Source organism: Carassius auratus, chromosome 34 (assembly GCF_003368295.1).
Source record: "Carassius auratus strain Wakin chromosome 34, ASM336829v1, whole genome shotgun sequence".
NCBI lineage: Eukaryota > Metazoa > Chordata > Actinopteri > Cypriniformes > Cyprinidae > Carassius > Carassius auratus.
The window spans coordinates 4531130-4550967 of NC_039276.1; the positions used below are offsets into that span (position 1 = coordinate 4531130).

A 19838-nucleotide genomic window follows, 5' to 3' on the forward strand; every position below is an offset into this window, starting at 1 on the left:
GTAAGACATATTTACATTTAATGTTTTTTTAAAAGGGGGTAAATGTTGAATATAAAGGTCAAATAATTGATTAATCAAACAATGCATAACAATAAACGCATTTGAACTCTTCAATCATCTTCAGTCATCCACAATAGCTTGGGACTTTCATTTATTTTTATTCACTTTAGTTTGACTAAGCATTTAAGATGTGCACTAAAGCAACATCCCTGAGAGTTTTAATATGATGTATTTATGTAAAAACATTAAACAAAAGTTCATTACCCAGGAGTGCACGATTTATTTTTGATAAAGCAAAGTCAAATGCATGTTGTTGCATAAAAACAAGAAAGGTTCCTAACAGTAAGGAAGCACTGCGAATGTGTCAGGACAGGTGTGGGAGTCAGCGCCTTCACAGCTTCCAGGCAGAAAAAGCAGTCGTACCTGATTTACACAAGATTAGCTGCATAGCTCATCTATCAGATTTCACGAGAAAGGAAAGTAATAATCTGTGTGACAACAAACTTAATGAAACAACATTCTTACAGGATGACGAACAGAACAAAAGTTTTCACACATTTCGGACCCCACCTTGAAAGTTTAGTGCTTCCTGAATGTCTTCGCATCAGATAGTTGACGTCTGATAAATAATAGAGTGACAGCAGCTGGTTAACAACACTGTCATTTAAGAGCAGCAGTTAATTAGTGCAGTTTGCCAAGTCAGGAATCATTACTCTACATGACTGAGCAAAACATCACAGAGACAGTACGACATCACCTAGCAATCAGATGTAGCACCCTAGCAACTGCATAGCAACAGTAACATCACTTAGCAATCAGCTGGAGGACCCTAGCAACTGCATAGCAACAGTAACATCACTTAGCAACCGTCTGGGGCACCCTAGCAACTGCATAGCAACAGTAACATCACTTAGCAATCAGTTGGGGCACCCTAGAAACTGCACAGCAACACTGACGTCACCTAGCAACCAACTCAAGCACCCTAGCAACAGCATAGCAACATTAACATCACCTAGCAACTGGACAGCAACACTAACATCACCTAGCAACCAGCTAGGGCACCCTAGCAACTGCATAGCAACACTGACATCACCTAGCAACCAGCTGGAGCACCCTAGCAACTGCATAGCAACACTAACATCACTTAGCAACTGGTTGAGGCAACAGCACAGCAGCACTAACAACCCCTAGCAACCGGCTGGAGCACCCTAGCAACTGCACAGCAACACTAACATCACCTAGCAACCAGCTGGAGCACCCTAGCAACTGCATAGCAACAATAACATCACTTAGCAATCAGATGGGGCACCCTAGCAACTGCACAGCAACACTGACGTCACCTAGGAACCAACTCAAGCACCCTAGCAACAGCATAGCAACATTAACATCACCTAGCAACTGCACAGCAACACTAACATCACCTAGCAACCAGCTGGGGCACCCTAGCAACTGCATAGCAACACTGACATCACCTAGCAACCAGCTGGAGCACCCTAGCAACTGCATAGCAACACTAACATCACTTAGCAACCGGTTGAGGCAACAGCACAGCAGCACTAACAACCCCTAGCAACCGGCTGGAGCACCCTAGCAACTGCACAGCAACACTAACATCACCTAGCAACCAGCTGGAGCACCCTAGCAACTGCATAGCAACAATAACATCACTTAGCAATCAGATGGGGCACCTTAGCAACTGCACAGCAACCCTGACATCACTTAGGAACCAGCTGGGGCACCTTAGCAACTGCACACAGCAACACTGATGTCACCTAGCAACCAGCTGGAGCACCCTAGCAACTGCATCACAACACCAAACACCACTGACACTCTCTTCAGGAAACATAAACATCCAGTTGGTTTCAATAGTTTGTATTTAAGGAACACTGAGCACATTTTCCACATATATTAATGTTATATTACATCCCTACTGTGTTATTCCTCCGTATGTCTGCACTATGTTTGTACTCTCTTCTACACTGGAAGCTCCTGTCTTCAAGACAAATAACATGTGTGTGTAAACATACTTGGTAATAAACCTCTTCTGATTCAGATTTTCTGGGTGTTTTAAAATATTATTAATATACAAGTGCCTAAAATGACTTTTCATTATCAATAAAGGCACTTTAGAGAATGACTGAAAACACATTTGGAATATTAGTATTTGGGATCGCTAGTAATTAGTGATTAAAGTACTATAAAGCTTAGTTTGATTAGGTAAAAGTGCAATGCCAATGTAATGGCTCATGAGTTATTAAAAGAACAGTTCACCCTAAAATGATTAAAGTTATTATGGACTCGTATCTTAGTTAAAAACGTCTTGATGGATTTGTGTTCTCAAGAGATGACTAGAGAGGCTGCTTGTGGATTATTGTGATGTTTCAGCTCTTGTTCTGACGGCACCCATTCACTGCAGTGTTTGGGGTGAACTGTTCCTTTCCATGGAATCAGACTCCGTCTTAAACCATTTAAACAGCAGCTTTTTAAACACCACCTACGGTACATAAACACAATGAATCACATTTATAGGATAACAGTCTCAAGACATGTTGGTTCCTGCATCTGGAAGAAGATCATTAAAGGCACAGCGACTAAAACAGGAGCGCAGGAGAACACTCACATGCAACAGCAGCAGGATATCATGACACGCAAAAGTGCATCCGTGAAAATATCCACTCAAAATAACATACATTACATCTACATGACTTAAGAGCTCCGTTATAATAAAACAGTAGTGCATAAATTGATAAAGGAGATGATTGCATTAAAATTTGTTCCAGTTGCTAGTCCTCATCCATCCTAAAATATAAAAGGTATAAAGACCCAAGTACACAAGCTAAAAAAATCAATATTATAAATATGTGTAAAATATGACATGATTGTGCTTTTTTCGGTAACACATTACTCTCCAGCTAACATCAACTAACAAGGAGCAATATTTTTAACTAATGTTAACAAATACAACTTTTAATTTTAAAATGTTTCAGTAAATTAGGAAATAAACATTAAGACTAATAAACTTTGTAGAAGTATTGTTAGATGTATTCCTATTTGTATTTTTTTTTTCACTACATCTATTTTTTTTATTCATTTATTTGTAATTTTCAAATTGTTGAAACTGGTATTGTTCAGTTTCAATCAATTTTCTTCGTTTTACCACGCAGTAAACAAGCTGCTCAGTTGATCTCAGAGTAATGATGTCTTTGCATATGTCTCTTTCATTCACATTTCCGGCTCAGCCGAACAGGTTGGATATGGGTCTGGATTTGACCGGGCTCTTGAGCATCTCCTCTCCTTCCTGGTTCTCTCTGAATGATGTGCTGTGGACGATCTGCGTCTTGAAGCGGTTTCTCTGTAGTCTGATGCGTCCGATGGAGGATTTCCGGTACAGAGATTTGGGCCTGGGCTGAGCGTCGGCCGTCATCTCCTCAGGGTGGTTTAGTAACCGTAGAGGGTTGAGATTAGACTGCAGGACTTTAGGAAGCTTCCATCGCCCGGCTCCGGATGCGTTCTCTGTGTCAGAGTTCGGACAGGCTCCTACGATGTCCCTGATGTCGCCTGTGACGCTGGAGCGGAGGTACTGCGCCGCTTTCTTCCCACTGTAATCCCTCACATCCACATCAGCATCATACGCTCCCACCAGAAGCTTCATGACCTCTTTATGATTGTGCATGGCTGCCAGGTGCAGAGGCGTGTAGCCGGCGCTGGATCGAGTGTTTACATTGACGGTGACGCTGTGCCGTTTGGCGAAATCCACCAGCATTGCGAAAAGCTCGTGTCTGCCTTGCTTGGCCGCCCAGTGCAGACACGTGAACCCCGTGACGAAGTCCTTCTTGGAGATGAGCGTGGGATCACACTCGAGCAGCCTCTGCAGACTGTCCCACTCACCATCTGCCGTGCACATCATCCACTCGTGTTCCAGTGGGTCTAAAGTTACCAAAGCACAATCCTCGTCCACAGATGACATTCTGAAGTCACTGTTCCTGGCTGACATCTGCCCTTGGGAGTTACGGTGCACCAGTGAGCGTCTCACCTGCATATGCATCACATATTATATGCATTACGTACATTTGGATTATATATTACATGCAGTATGTGCATGTGCATTATATAGTATATGCATTATGTGATTTTGAAAAATATATGCATAATTTGCATTTGGATTATATATTATGCGCATATGCATTATATGCTACATGCATTATGTGATTTTGCAATATATATGCATAATGTTAATTGACTTATATACTACATGCATTACGTGCACATGCATCATATATGCATTATGTGATTTTGCATTATTTATTATATGCATTTGGAATATAAATTATATTTATTATGTACATTTGGATTTTATATTATCTGCATTATCTGCATGTGCATTATGTATTTATATGCATTATGTGATTATGGATTCTATACCATATGCATTATAAGCACAATCATAATTACATGCATTATCTGATTTTGCATCATTTATTATATGCATTATGTGCATATGCATTAAATAGTATACGCATTATGTGATTTTGCAAAATATAGGCATAATGTGCATTTGGATAATATATTATGTGCATAATCATTATTACATGCATTATGTGCACATGCATCATATATGCATTATGTTATTTTGCATTATTTATTATATGCATTTTGAATATAAATTATATTTATTATGCACATTTGGATTTCGTATTATATGCATTATGTGCATATGCATTATATATTTATATGCATCATGTGATTTTGGATTCTATACCATATGCATAATAAGCACAATCATTATTACATGCATTATATGATTTTTATCATTTATCATATGCATTATGTGCACATGCATTAGATATTATATGCATTATGCAATTTTGGATTATGCATAATGTGCACTTGAATTATATATTTGCATCATATAAGAAGTATGTGATTTTGCCTTATTTATATGCATTTGGAATATATATTACATGCATTATGTACATTTGGATTACATATATGCATTATGTTCATATGCATTATATAATATATTCATCATTTGATTTGCATTCTATATTATATGCATATTGTGCATTTGTATTATATATTGTATGCATTATAAACATAATTACTATTATATGCATTATGATTTTGCATGATACATTAATTGCATTATGCACATTTATAATATACAGTATGTGATTTTTCATTATATATTGCATGTATATGCATCATATTTTACATGCATTATGATTTTGCCTTATCCATTATATGCATTATGCACATATGCATTATTTATTATATGCATTACGTGATTTTGCATTATATTTGCATTTGGATTATATTGCATAATGTGCATAATCATCATGAAATGCATTAATTGCATATGCATCATATATTACATGCGTTATGATTTTGCTTTATTAATTATACACTATATGTATTATGAGCATAATGTGCATTTGCACTATTATGTGCAATATGTTTATTTCCATTGTATATTATGTGCATTAAGTGTTTTTGCATTATATATGGATTATGTTTTTTAAATGCATTACATTACTGTATTTGCACCCGTCCCACCTGTGGAGAACTGCTCATCATGAGCTCTATGAAGTTCTTGCGGCTGCATTTTGGGGTGCTGCTATCCTCAGGCAGTGCATCATGTGCTCCATCCTCAGAAGAGCCCAGCAGACTCCGCTGAGATCCCCTGGATGTTCTCCGTCGATTAACGATGACCTGTGGCGTGACGGAAGCCCTGCCTACCCCAGCCTCTCCTGTTGACCGGGCATCAGAGAGCTCAGGACCATCTGGTTTGACATCGTTTTCATGCACAATTTCGTCTTTCTCAATCAGTGCGATGTCCGACACACAGAGCTCCTCTTCAGCATCTCTCACAGCTTTCAGATCACCAATTTCTTCATGCACGCTGGCGTTCTCTTCGAAATGCAATGCTTTGATTCCCCTGTTGATGTCTTCATCTTCAGCATCATTAAAGGGCTTCTCATCCTGCGCGCGCCCGCTGCGTACCTCCGGGTATCTGTATTTCTTCTTCAAACACACCACTTTCTCCCCGTTTTCCTGCTTTACGTAGGCGATATTGTCCACATAACGCTTAAATCTCTCTTTTAGCACGGCTCGCTTCGTGTTTTCGCTGCTCAGAAAGACTTTAAAATGCGCGACCAAGTCCTTGTTTTTCACTCGCCCCCCGTTTTCCAATAGAAAGTCCAGAACGGATTCTTGCGTGCATTCCGTCGCCATTATATAATGTTTTATATTAATAATAATAATAGATAAGCGAATGCACAAGTCAGCATCTAATCCCCTGCGCTTGCGTCATTTTGACAAGTTGACACCGTCAAATCGATAGTCTGTGCGCAGGTAAACAGGACTCATCGTGTCTTATTTAAATAAAAAAACTAGGCTGTAGATGAGGCTGAGTACTGAACGTGTCAGATAGGGGTCGGTAGAGCTTATAAAGATGATGTTTTGCATCCTAGCAACTCTTGTTGGAGAACGGAATCAATAGTGTGAAACTGGAGTACGGGCGCGTTCATTTGGGCTCCAAGGCGCCCGATGTTAACGCGGGATGCGGCTCCGCATTGAGCCAAGATGGATTCCAGTTGCACCTGTGGGCGAGTCCAAGCTTGGAACGCACCATTTTTCTGGGACGGGGAGAGCGTTGTTGCTCCATTGAGCTTGAAAGGTTTTAATAAATGAACCTAGTATGATTTATAGCTTTCATTCAGATGAAATTGACGTAACATGTTAAGAAAGTGCTCGCAAATATATCTGACATTTTAAGTCGTCATATACTTTATCGACTTATATTCAAACAAAACCCTCTGCAATGGTAGAAGCGCTGCTGTTCCCAGTGGTGTGTCGGCTGGAGATTATTGGACGGGGCGGGTCACGGCAACTTTTGACTTTCAAGCGATCCGACACATTTTCCACAAATATTCGCTTCTTTTCTGCGCGCAGATGGCTTCTTCTGATGTGGTTCGACAGATGGTATGTGAAAGATCGATATATATTCTCGGTTCTGAGTTTTTTTTTGGCTGCGTGGAGTTAGGGACAGCGGGGGAGAATTGGCGTGAGCGCGCTTGGGAGTGTCCCGATTCAGAACTATTTCACTCACGCACGAGTGCGCGCCTCATTTTTTTCCTCTGTAAAAAAAAAAAAAAAAAAAAAAATCGGATTTCTGATTCCGAATCCGTGTATCCGAATTAGCAGTCTGAATGCATTTCTCAATCTGAATTATTAATTTACATAATACAAATATGATTTGTTCATTTGGATTATTGTTTTTCTGATTTATCAGTGTGAATTATTTGATCTGATTTAACTGAAAACTAAAATTATTAATACAAATAAATTAAAATAAAATAAATTAATCATAGACAGTGATATTAAAAAAAATAATAACAATAGACAAAAAAATACAAATCACTACAAAATTACTAAAAATGTAACTGAAATGAAAACTGACCGTATAAAAAATAAATAAAAGCTAATTCAAGTATTCATAACGATTATAGTATATAAATAATACTAAAATAATGCTGTTTTCATACAAACATCTAATGAATTAATCTGAAATTATTAATCTGAATACATTCCCCAATGTGGATTAATAATTTAGCTATAGGATGATATTTCTTTTAGAAGTTTACTAGTCAGTTAAATTGTCAAACCTGTTAGAAATATTTTTTGCCTTTATTGCATATATTTATAGTTACATAGAATATGCTCTGGATATAAAAAGTTTTGAAAGTTTTAAAAGTTGAAAAAACGAAGTTCAAATGTAAAATCTCACTGATTTCTTCCAGGACAAGAACGCGCGTCCGCTGGCTCTGTCAGGTCACGTCGGGTTCGACAGTCTTCCAGATCAACTGGTCAACAAGTCCACGAGTCAGGGATTCTGCTTCAACATCCTCTGCATCGGTAAGAACACAGATGACGGCGTGCTGACAGATGTTAGAGATGTTCTGGAGGACGCAGTGATTGGTGGAGAGGGCTCATGTGTGCTGTGTGTGTTCCTGCAGGTGAAACTGGCATCGGTAAATCCACGCTGATGGACACGCTCTTCAACACCAACTTTGAGAACTTCGAGTCGTCTCATTTTGAGCCGAAGGTGAAGCTGCGAGCGCAGACGTACGATCTCCAGGAGAGTAATGTTCGTCTGAAGCTCACCGTGGTGAACACCGTGGGCTTCGGCGATCAGATGAACAAACAAGAGAGGTGAAGAAACGTCTGATGTGTTCCACTGCTGCAGGTGTGGAGGAATGTAGCGTTATTACACTGAGAGTTCCGCTGCTTGATTCTGATTGGCCGAGCCACGTTTGACGCTGTTGTGAATTACGCTACAAAGTAACACACGTTTGTTTACGTCTGTGTGTTGCTCGGCAACCGGTTTCATTGTTTGGTGGAAGAATACTGTTTTTATTAATATCTTTACACTTTATTTGCCCTTTTTTTTGTGAAACCTTACTATGTATATGGATTAACCGTTTTATAAAAGCAGTAAGTCCCAAGAAACCGTGTTTAACATTGAAACATTATAACATCTAATGGGGTTTTACTAACTTCACGTCTAATAATGCCATTTAGCCGTTATAAAATCACTGTAAACCTCAACCTCACTGGGTTTATTGCTTTACTGCATCAGTGTCTCATCAATGGATGCCCTGCAGTGAATGGGTGCCGTCAGAATTAGAGTCTGATAAAAACATCACAATAATCCACAGCACTCCAGTCCATCAGTGAACATCTGGAGAAGACAAAACCTGAAACACATCCAGCATTAAGATGATTTACCTCAAACACATAGAGTCTATAATCCAGAATAACACTTCCTCCAGTGAAGTGTGAAGTGTTGCGATGCTATATTTCTCCAAACACACTGGTCCTGATGCGTTCTCTCTCTCTGTGTGTGTGATAGTTACCAGCACATCGTGGATTACATCGACACACAGTTCGAGTCGTACTTACAGGAGGAGCTGAAGATCAAGCGCTCGCTCCACAACTATCACGACTCCAGGATCCACGCGTGTCTCTACTTCATCGCTCCGTCCGGACACTCGCTCAAATCCCTGGACCTGGTCACCATGAAGAAACTGGACAGCAAGGTGAGTGTGTGCTCGGGTCAGACGTGATGACCCCTGACCTCCTGAGACTGAGGAGCTCTTCTTCTGCTCGTGCTCCGCAGGTCAACATCATCCCCGTCATCGCTAAAGCAGACACCATCTCCAAGAGCGAGCTGCACAAGTTCAAGATCAAGATCATGAGCGAGCTGGTGAGCAACGGCGTGCAGATCTACCAGTTCCCCATCGACGACGAGAGCGTGGCCAAGATCAACACCGCCATGAACGTGAGTCCTCAGACACGTGTGTTGTGTGTCATCTGTTCCCAAACCTGAGGTTCGCTCATCAGCTGGGAATCATGGGAATGATCGTGCATCATCATCTTGGTGTTAATCTGTGCTCCAGGGGCATCTTCCCTTCGCCGTGGTGGGCAGCACAGAGGAGGTGAACATCGGGACGAAGATGGTGAAGGCCAGGCAGTATCCCTGGGGCGTCGTGCAGGGTGAGCCGAACAGGAAGTGACCTCATGAGAGATGGGGCGAGCCTCCAACCAAAGCTCTCTTAGAAAATATATCAAACATATCTTTAGATGGATGCACAGGATAAACAGAAACTGTGATCACAAATACTGACTGAGCTCAGTTTACCTAAAACTAAATGCCTTGTTTCTAATCTAAGACATCCTTACATCAGGACACAAGGTGCAACATGAACACGTGAGGTGAGTTTATGATTGAAACATGAACAGATATCTGCCAACTGTTTTCTGAGTCCATTGGCAGATATTTGTTCCTGTTTAATCATAAATTCACTTAAAAAAAAACGTTATATTTTATCCCATTTTGTTTCTCCAGTAAATGTGTCCTGATGTATGAATCTTTAGACGTGTGCACTGGAGAACAGGACAGAAACACTGAGGAACAGTGATCAGAAGATACAGTAGAGATTTCCATATTTTACTGCTTGCGAACAGAGATATTCAAGCCCTTTTGTTTTATTTAAAAATAATTCAATTACATTTTTATATATCTGTATATTGTATGTAAAATAAATAAAAAAATAATTATTTTTTATTTTATGTAAAATAAATAACAACATAACCAAGTTCTGTTGGAACTTCGTACTTTATAAGTTTCCATTTATTTTACAAAAACATTATTTAACAATTTCTTTCTTTTTCATTTATTTTACACAAGTTCAAAGTAAAAAAATATATACATATTTTTGAATTTGTTATTTTTATGTTTTGAATGTACATTTTTCTATTACTTTTATTTATTTATTTTTTACTTTTAGCATTACTAATAAAATACATTTATGTTTAGAGACCATAAAGACTGGTTTAATAAAATTTTAATCATCAGAAAGCACTATTTATTTTAATTTTATTTGTATTTATTCTGTGTTGCATATTAGTAATTTTGTTACGTTTAAATATTTGTCTATAATTGTAGTTTTATTTCAGTTTAGTTTCACAGTATGTGTGTGTCTCTGTGTGTGTGTGTGTGTGTGTGTGTGTGTGTGTGTGTGTGTGTGTGTGTGTGTGTGTGTGTCTGTGTGTGTGTGTGTCTCTCTCTGTGTGTGTATGTGTCTGTGTGTGTGTGTGTGTGTCTCTGTGTCTCTCTCTGTGTGTGTGTGTGTGTGTGTCTCTGTGTCTCTCTCTGTGTGTGTGTGTGTGTGTGTCTCTCTCTGTGTGTGTATGTCTCTCTGTGTGTGTGTCTCTGTGTGTCTGTGTGTGTGTGTCTCTCTCTCTCTGTGTGTGTGTGTGTGTGTCTGTGTGTGTGTGTGTGTCTCTGTGTGTGTCTGTGTGTGTGTGTGTGTGTGTGTGTGTGTGTGTGTCTCTGTGTGTGTCTCTCTGTGTGTATGTGTGTGTGTGTGTGTGTTTCAGTGGAGAACGAGAGTCACTGTGACTTCGTGAAGCTGCGTGAGATGCTGATCTGTGTGAACATGGAGGACCTGCGCGAGCAGACGCACAGCAGACACTACGAGCTCTACAGACGCTGCAAGCTGGAGGAGATGGGCTTCAGAGACACCGACCCCGAGAGCAAACCCGTCAGGTGAGAGACACCTGTCCATCTAGAACCTTCCTCAGATCTCCAGGGACTTCTCCAGTCTGAGCACAAGGCCCAGTTAAGAGTTCACTAGGAGTATGATTTCATTACCAGAGATCGACCGTTTGAGCCGATGATTCGCTGAATTGATGATCAGTGTTGTGTTTGGACAGTCTTCAGCAGACGTACGAGGAGAAGCGGCAGGAGTTTCTGGGCGAGCTGCAGAGACGAGAGGAAGAGATGAGACAGACGTTTGTGCAGAGAGTCAAAGAGAAAGAGTCTGAGCTGAAGGACGCCGAGCGAGAGGTACTCCACCACCAGCATCATCCGCCTCTGGGTTCACTCCTGTTACTCTCACATGTTTCAGGAGTCCTTTTTTTTCTCTTTTTTTTAATAAAATAAAATTTTAGTAATCCTAAAGCATGTCTAAATAATTAAAATGATTTAGTTTTTTTTTTTTTTTTACATAAAAGACATTTTAGCGGTGTTATTTTTTTTTTCTCAAATATCATTTAATTTTTTTATAAAACATTTTTTTCTTTCAATTTAAAATTACAAACTTTCTGTATCCCATTTTTTATTACATAAAAAAGTATTGAATTGTAATACGATTTTAATCATCAGAAAGCACTATTTTTTATTTTTATTTTATTTTTATTTATTCTGTGTTGCATATTTAAATTTTTCTGGTAATTACATGAAGTCATGAAATCATTAATTTAGCTTTTAATCAAATAAAAAATAAACAACCTTTTCATTTTATTTTTTATATTTTTAACTGTTAAAATTAAAGTGTAATAAAAAAAGTGATTATTCCTTAAGAAATACATCTTTTAAGGTTTAAGTTTAATTTAAAGGTTTAAATATAAAATTAAAAAGTTTTAATAATTTTAAAAAAAATAGTATTAACATTAGTAAATTATAGTCCTGTTTAAATAGCGATTTATTTCTGTCACAATTTCTTCAAGTCAAGTCACACTTTTATTTTGACAGGTATTTGTGATGTCAGTCCATAGCCTTTCTTCAGTCAGCTCGGCTCATCAGTAGATGATCTCAGATAACTAGTTGATGAGTACTGTGTGTGTGTGTGTGTGTGTGTGTGTGTGTGTGTGAGATCAGCTGCAGGGGAAGTTCGAGCAGCTGAAGCGGATGCATGCGGAGGAGAAGAGCAAGCTGGAGGAGAAGCGCAGGAGTCTGGAGGAGGACATGAGCGTCTTCAGCAAGCGCAGAGCTGCTAGTGAACTCCTGCAGGCGCAGACCTTCAACACCAGCAGCAACAACAAGAAGGACAAGGACCGCAAGAAGTGAGTGACGCCTCCTGAGAGGAGCACTTCTGAAGAAAAGAGCTCACACACACAGAACCAGAGAGCATCAGAAACTGAACAATACTTGAACCCCTCGGATGTGATTAATATCAGTTTGCCATTGCCTCATAATTAAAATAAAATGTTTGACTTGTTTATCAGAGCTCTTGATAAAAATAGGATTGGTATTGGCAAAACATTTATCAGCTCTAGATTTCAATGAATTTGATATTTAAATGTTAAAATGTACTTCCAACTTCCAACAAAATGAAAAATTAAAGAATGTAATTTGTTATAAATAAATAAAAAATTCTAATCATTATTGTAAACACAAAAATTTTATATTGTGAAAAAAATATTAAATGTAATGTATAATAAATAAATAATATAATATTTAAATAAAAACAAATATTTAAAAAATTAAATATTACATGTAATTTATTTTAAAGAAAAATAATAATATGTATTATCAATAAAAAAAGCAATATTTAAAAACAATAATATAAAATTTGATGTAATTTATTATAAATAAAAATATGTACATCAATAAAAAAGTGATATTTAAAAAATAATAAATGTTATTCATTATAAATACAAATAATTAATTATTGAATAATAAACTGGTGAGTAAAATATACAATTTAAAAGTAATAAATAATAATATTAATTAAACAAAATAATAATTTCCTCAGTTGTTGTTAATATCAGATTGGCATGAAGATTTTTTTTCTCTTTCCTCATAATCTCAGTATTCATAAGTTTTGTGTAAGCCTGCCGTTTTAATATGTATGTATTTTAAAACTAATATTTTTGTCCTTTTTATTTTAACCAACCTACACACAACCTACAATTTCTTGATAAAAGAAATGTTAAAAATTAGGATCGGTATCGACTGAACAAGATGACAAGAAGCTGGTAATTTTCCAGACATTCATTATAGACAACTGACAGAAATCACACATGATATTTGTAAATGCATGAATATTGCACATTTAGATGTGAAAATAAACCGCTGAATCAAATCTGAACAGTAAAATGAGCCTGAATCCTAATAATAAAAGCCTGATGTGTGTGTGTGTGTTCCTTCAGCTCTGGATTCATGTGAAGACGAGGCTCCAGCAGAACTGCACCCATCACAGAGGCATGTTTACACACAGCAGTGTTATTAATGGACATGGACCAGCTTTAACGGTACTGTATCAGCTCAGTCCTACTTCTGAACAACAGCACACCACTTCACTTCACTTCAGTGCCTACAAACAGAAATGAGCACAATGCAAAGATTCGTCACGGAATATACATGTTAATCTACTATTTTTACTGGTTAAGTGTGTGATTATTCTGCTTGAGACTTGTGTTTCTATGGTTGAGGGCTAAAAATATTAATCGGAAAGATGTTATAGTAATGTACCACAAATGTTTACCTTTTTGCATTTATTTTCCACATTTTATACCCGTATGTTATCTGTTTTTAAACAGTGTTATTTTGGGTGATGTTTTAACCAAATAAACTTGTATTTTTCTGCAAGTTGTATTTCTTGTGTTCTCTGAGAACTGAAACAAAACTTGTGACTGAAACAAATGTTCTCGGTGATATTCATGTGTTATATCATACATAATAAAGGAGATATTTTATGAATATTTCTCAATATTGTTTCAGTTACTTAATGGAATTATTTGACAAATGAATGAGCTGATATTTATTTAAATTTAAAATAACTCTAAATTGCAGCGCTACAAAGAAAATATGTAAACTGAAATCATAACTTTTTTCACTCTCAGTAGCTTTTGCTTTTATTGAAGAGTGTAGAAATCGTGAAACTTTTGGAAACACAAAAAGAATCAAAGTTTAAGTTAAACATTTTGAAACAAGCAGCTTTGTCTTAATAACAGCATAAATACTGAACATGTCTTGCTGAGAGAAAAAAAAGGCAGAATTGCGAGATATTAACTCGCAATAGTGATAACAGTGAGGGGAAAAAAGGCAGAACTGCAAGAAAAAAAAGCTTTAAAAATCTGAATAGCGCGATATTAACTCACAATTTTGAGGGAAAAAGTCAGATTTGGGGAAAAAAAACAGTGAGAAAAAAAATTAGTGAATTGTGAGATATAAACGTGAAATTGCGAGGAAAAAAAGTAAAAATTGCAAGATATAAACTCGAAATTACGAGGATAAAAAGTCAGAATTGCGGGATATAAACGTGAAATTACATGAAAAAATTGTGAGATATAAACTCAAAATTACGAGGTAAAAAAGTAAAAATTGCAAGATATATATGTGACATTAAGAGGAAAAAAGGTAAAAATTGCGAGATATAAACTTGATTGCGAAATTTACTATTATTTTTTTTATTATTATTATATTATTTTATTTACTATTATATTATTTTAGTTATTTCCAGCAATGTTACTTCAAGAAGTCTGGACGAAGCTGTCGAGTTTACCATCGAGATCAGTCAAGTTATGAAAACTATCACTACGTTTACAAGCTGTTAAAATTCGGGTTATGGTCGGGTTAAGGTCACTATTCGGGTTTCTGAAACATTTGGGATAACCCATTTACATGCGTGAGCAGAGAGAGTTACTCCTGTATACATGGAATGTGTAATCAGTCGCTAATATCCCGATGTAAACGGCGACGCACGGTTAGCGTCTGGATGTAAGACGCAATATGGGTCATTTCCGATTCTTCTTTCTGTATCCAAAGACTCAAAAGACCAAGATTCCTTGTGAATAGAACATGCGCAGAACACACATTTTGATGGGGATATGCCGAAACGCGTTTACAAGACCAAATATTCGGGTTAGAAAAGGGGTACCCCAGGTATAATATCCCGGTTTTTAAAAACCGGAATATGAGCATATCCAGGTTTTTGCCGGTGTTTACATGGCCGTGCGCGACCGGGTTATTGCTAATATCCCGGTTTTGAACGGGTTATTGGCCGCATGTTAACATAGTAATTGTCTTTATTAGTTCAACTGTTTATTAGTTCCTGTTTGAAGCTGTTATTCTCTTACGCACGAGGTGTCATTCACCGTAAATCATCTCAATCTGCTGGGTTAATGCACAAACTAAAAGCATTGTTAATTTATTTAAATTAATGTTTTTTTTAATAGCACTTTTTACAATACAAATCCTTGCAAAGCGGCTTCACAGAAAAGTCGTTTCTACAATAAATTTAGGAGTAAAACTGCTAAAAGCAAATAAAACAAAACTTACTAAAAATCAGTTAATAGAAACAGAATTGAGCTCTTTAAATGGACAAACAGTTACGAGATCTACTGTCGTTGATGTCAAAGGTGGTAAATCCGATTAATTAAATCATAGAAATTTTCTAAATAAATAACTGTAAAAATAAAGTTTAAACATTATAATTCGTTTTGCATTAAAACAGCCTAAATTAAATAAATAAAGACAAAAATGTCCTAAGTACATACACAAGGGTTAATGTCCATTATTAATGTATATTTTTCTGCATATTTTTGTATATATACCCATTCAACAGGAGTGAATTTAGATTAAATCTCGATTTAGAATAAATTCATTTAAAAATCAAATGTGCAATATTACACATTCAGATATCTGATCTTACGGCTGTTTTAAAAAAAAGTTTTTATTATTATTGTTGTTATTTATAATAGTAACAAGTTAACAAAGGCAAGATATGAGATTAATAATACATTATTTATAACAACAGGAAATATAATCTGTGCATTGTATTCATTGTGTTAAATAAATCATCTTAAAAGGTATAACCACTAATAAGTAAATATTCTAATGCATTAAAACTTATGATTACTCATGAGATGATACGACATATGCATTTTTTTATATTTATATAATACATTATGCATTCACTATTACGTCTTAAGAATACTCTCATAATGTGTTATAAATACGGGCTGCATAGAAAATTTTACCCCAAAAACACACGCCTTGTATTCTCCAGAAGCCATCATTGTGATGGTTTTGTCAAAATCCAGCATTTCTCAGCTCTCCTCGTCCGTATTTGATGTAGAATACACTTTGGTTCAGTGAGTGTTCAGTGTGGACGGGTCAGCCTTCTGAAATACAAAGCAGTGACCAACAAAATGACATTTTCACGCATTGCTTGTCGCAGCTTGTTAGGACATAAACTCAGATTGACGCAGATGAGATACCTTTCATCGCTGTTGGACTATCATTGAATTGTTTCCCGGGATTGTGGCCACTTCCCGTGTCCTGGGGGGAATCTCGAGTGTGGTGTGGCCTGGAGTGAATGGAATAACCTTGGAATAATCATCTGCATTTGCATTTAGATAGTCAGGCTTTGACAGCCGTCTTGAGCGACTCTTCTCAGCGTTCAGGAGGGAAATTGGTTTGTTACTTCAGTCTGCTGCGTAGGATTTGAAATTTCCAATTACAAGACCACACTCCGTTCGGGAGAAGAGATGTGACACTTCTAGGACGGAGCATGCGGAAAACATGGAGAGAGAGAGATAGAAACAGCTGAGAAAGAAACAGACTGGTCACGATCCAATAAGAGCAAAAGTATTCACACGGTACTAGTTTAATAAAGAACAGAGCTGAAATCACCATGAGATGAGTGGAACCACTTCATTAAAAGTCGTTGTTTTCAATGGAACGCAGATGCTTCTCTGCAGAGCGACCTCGGTGTTAAACAGCACTTCTCCAATTAGTAATCAGTCCAACACTAATGAATCCAATTAGTGGAATCAATTCTTATTACGCTGTGACTGGATTAATAATTGCTCTGAGGGATTCATTTAATGTGCATGAGACAAACAGGGTTTACTGTGTGTCAATAACTCCATCAATCGTGGTTTAAATCAAAGGCATTTATTGCTAAAATGTACTTGACAAACAAACGAAACAAACCACATTATCATCATAATCAGTATAAGACAATGTGTAAATGAAAACAATGTCAAATTCCAGAGAACAAGTGCTTGAGGAAATATTCCCCAACATCTCCACTCTAGCACCAATAGCATATAAATATCTCATCATATAGAGCTTCTTCATTCAGTGCAGTCAATGTACGATCAGCTCATGCTGAAACACGTTCATGTGGATCATTCTGCCATTATTTATGATGTTATATGCCAGAAATCCTCCTCTTTGTCTAAATATAGCATCACAATGTGAGTAAATAATGGTAGAATGATCATCTGAGGGTGAATTATTCCTCTTTTCAGAAGCAGGAACCCATGACTGTCCATCATCTCCAACATGGAGACCAACGTGTGCTTGTCTTTTGGCGAGCATAATGTCACTTGTGCCTGAACTCCAAGTGAGAAAAAGATGGCACCATGATCAAATCCATAATGATTTGATACAAAAGCACGACATACAGACCATGAGATTAAAAACACTGTAAGAATCCATCGAAAGAAATAGAAACACAGCCAGGAGTCACTGGTGGATGAATCATCTTGTGCTTATGGAGAACCAGCATCCAAGAACATTGACTTCAATGCTGTATCATGTGGAAACAATCCATGTGCTCTCGACTCAATCATCCGTATCCTCAACGGATCCAGAAATGTGTCTCAATGACATCTTCAGCATCTTCAGATGCTTCTTCTGTGCTTCAGCCTGCAGTGTAATGGGCCTTTACTATGGAAGCCTGATTCTGCCACTCAATAAAAAGTATCAAATGGAGTTTTTTCCTCGCAATTGCATTGCAATCCCAATTGTGGGAATATCGCAACTTTGAGCAAAAAGTTAGACTTGCGAGATGTAAACTTGAAATTACGTGAAATGTCAGAATTGTGGGAAAATCAGAATTGTGGGAAAAAGTCAGAATTGTTTGAGAAAGTCAGGATTGCAATATGTAAATCCGCAATTGCAAGAAAAATATCAGAATTGTGAGAAAATCAGAATTGCAGGATATGAACTCACAATTGTGAACAAAATAGTCAGAATTGAGCTATATAAACTTACAATTGTAAGAAAAAAGTCAGAATTGCAATTTATAAACTTCAAATTACGGGAAAAATGTAAGAGTTGTGAAAAAAATGTCAGAATTGCCAGAAGTAAAGTTTTCAGAAAGAAAATCGGAATTGTGAGATATAAACTTTTAATTGTGAAAAAAAAGTCCGAAATATGAGAAAAAGGTTAGAATTGTGAGATATAAACTCGCAATTGCAAGAAAAAAGTCAGAAGTGGGGAAATTGGAATTGCAAGATATAAACTCTTAATTGCGAAAAAAAAAGTCTGAATTACGAGAAAACGGTTAAAATTGTGAGATATACACTTTTAATTGTGAAAAAAGTCAGAAATATGAGAAAAAGGTTAGAATTGTGAGGTATAAACTCTTAATTGCAAAAAAAATTCCGAATTACGAGTAAAAGGTTAGAATTGTCAGATATAAACTCTTAATTGCGAAAAAAAGTCCGAATTACGAGAAAAAGGTTAGAATTGCGAGATATAAACTCTTAATTGCTGAAAAAGTCAGAATTACGAGAAAAAGGTTATAATTGCGAGATATAAACTCTTAATTGCGAAAAAAAAGGCTGAATTACGAGAAAAAGGTTAGAATTGAGATATAAACTCGCAATTGTGAGAAAAAAAGTCAGAATTGCAATATGTAAATTCAAAATTGCAAGAATATTGTCAGAATTGTTGGAAAATTAGAATTGTGAGATATTATTCGCAATTGCGAGAAAAATGTCAGAAATGTGAAGAAAAAGTCAGAATTACGAGAAAAATTTCAGAATTGCGAGATGTATATATAAATAAGTTTGCAATTGTTAGACAAATTGAATTGTGAAATATAAACTAGCAATTGTGATTTAAAAAAAGTCAGAATTGCAAGATAAAGTCTCGCAATTACCTTTTTAATGGGGGGCTTCCATAGTTCCCATAGGACACGTGCGTGTGTTAAAAACATCTGCACACTTGAATGTTTATATTCCTGATGGTGTCCTACGGTGGAATGCAATGCAACGGCGTCAGTCAGAGCGTCTGCACATCAGAACAGTGCGAACAGAACGAGAACACGTCCTGTAAGCCGTCGTCTCCCGACTGAGTTCACACACAAGAACACGCCAGCACACATGCACCAGGAGAGACGGCGTATTTAATTCAACACCAATGAAAAAACTCACTTAAAACCAGATTTAAAAAATGATGTTGGCAGAGAAAGCCTCAGAGTTTGAAGCAGTTGTAAAAGAGGCCATCATTCTAATGAATTTACATCTTCAGCACTTCCTGTTTTCTGCATCTTTTGTTGTTGTATTTGAAAAAAATGGCATTTTATTGTTTTGTTGGCTGAAGAGCAGCTCCTCTAATGTAGATCAGTCCTCATGACGGACTTCAAATGATGCTCAGCAGCCAGAAACACACTCTACACAAGGACAGGAACAAAACTCTCAACAGTTACACCAGCGATACTACTATTCACTAATTATTTATGTTGGTTTAT

The 19838-nt window shown here is 37.0% G+C and overlaps 2 protein-coding genes and 1 long non-coding RNA gene across 4 annotated transcripts; 1 reads left to right on the forward strand and 2 right to left on the reverse strand.

Annotated features, from left to right (window-relative positions):
- Positions 1-256: 256 nt before the first annotated feature.
- sowahca (sosondowah ankyrin repeat domain family Ca) lies at positions 257-6716 on the reverse strand. 2 transcript variants are annotated; one of them, XR_003277139.1, is made up of 3 exons: positions 5554-6716; positions 1392-4033; positions 257-1259 (listed from the first exon to the last, which is right to left on the reverse strand). XR_003277139.1 is itself a non-coding variant. In XM_026217545.1 (2 exons), exons 1-2 carry the CDS (start codon positions 6229-6231, stop codon positions 3236-3238), a joined length of 1476 nt encoding a protein of 491 aa, XP_026073330.1. In that variant the 5' UTR covers positions 6232-6716; the 3' UTR covers positions 257-3235. The 2 variants fall into 2 exon arrangements, 1 of the variants encoding a protein (XP_026073330.1); XM_026217545.1 differs by having other exon boundaries at positions 257-4033.
- A 121-nt stretch (positions 6717-6837) lies between these two features.
- Positions 6838-13936, forward strand: septin10 (septin 10). The gene is made up of 10 exons (XM_026217546.1): positions 6838-6981; positions 7800-7914; positions 8016-8211; positions 8912-9098; positions 9179-9340; positions 9459-9555; positions 10942-11110; positions 11278-11410; positions 12224-12408; positions 13498-13936. The coding sequence occupies exons 1-10, from the start codon at positions 6952-6954 to the stop codon at positions 13511-13513; spliced, it is 1290 nt and encodes a 429-aa protein (XP_026073331.1). The 5' UTR covers positions 6838-6951; the 3' UTR covers positions 13514-13936.
- Positions 13937-16230: 2294 nt separating this feature from the next.
- Positions 16231-18536, reverse strand: LOC113053724 (uncharacterized). The gene is made up of 3 exons (XR_003277288.1): positions 16985-18536; positions 16570-16850; positions 16231-16473 (listed from the first exon to the last, which is right to left on the reverse strand). It is a non-coding gene; the product is annotated as an uncharacterized LOC113053724 (long non-coding RNA).
- Positions 18537-19838: the final 1302 nt, after the last annotated feature.

Bases quoted from the DNA above. Each gene is read 5' to 3' on its own strand.
- sowahca (XM_026217545.1), bottom strand. From the start codon at position 6,231: ATGGCGACGGAATGCACGCAAGAATCCGTTCTGGACTTTCTATTGGAA. The intron at 4,034-5,553 runs GTGGGACGGGTG...ATGCATATGCAG, and splicing joins TGATGAGCAGTTCTCCACAG to GTGAGACGCTCACTGGTGCA.
- septin10 (XM_026217546.1), top strand. From the start codon at position 6,952: ATGGCTTCTTCTGATGTGGTTCGACAGATG. The intron at 8,212-8,911 runs GTGAAGAAACGT...TGTGTGTGATAG, and splicing joins CAGATGAACAAACAAGAGAG to TTACCAGCACATCGTGGATT. The intron at 11,411-12,223 runs GTACTCCACCAC...GTGTGAGATCAG, and splicing joins TGAAGGACGCCGAGCGAGAG to CTGCAGGGGAAGTTCGAGCA.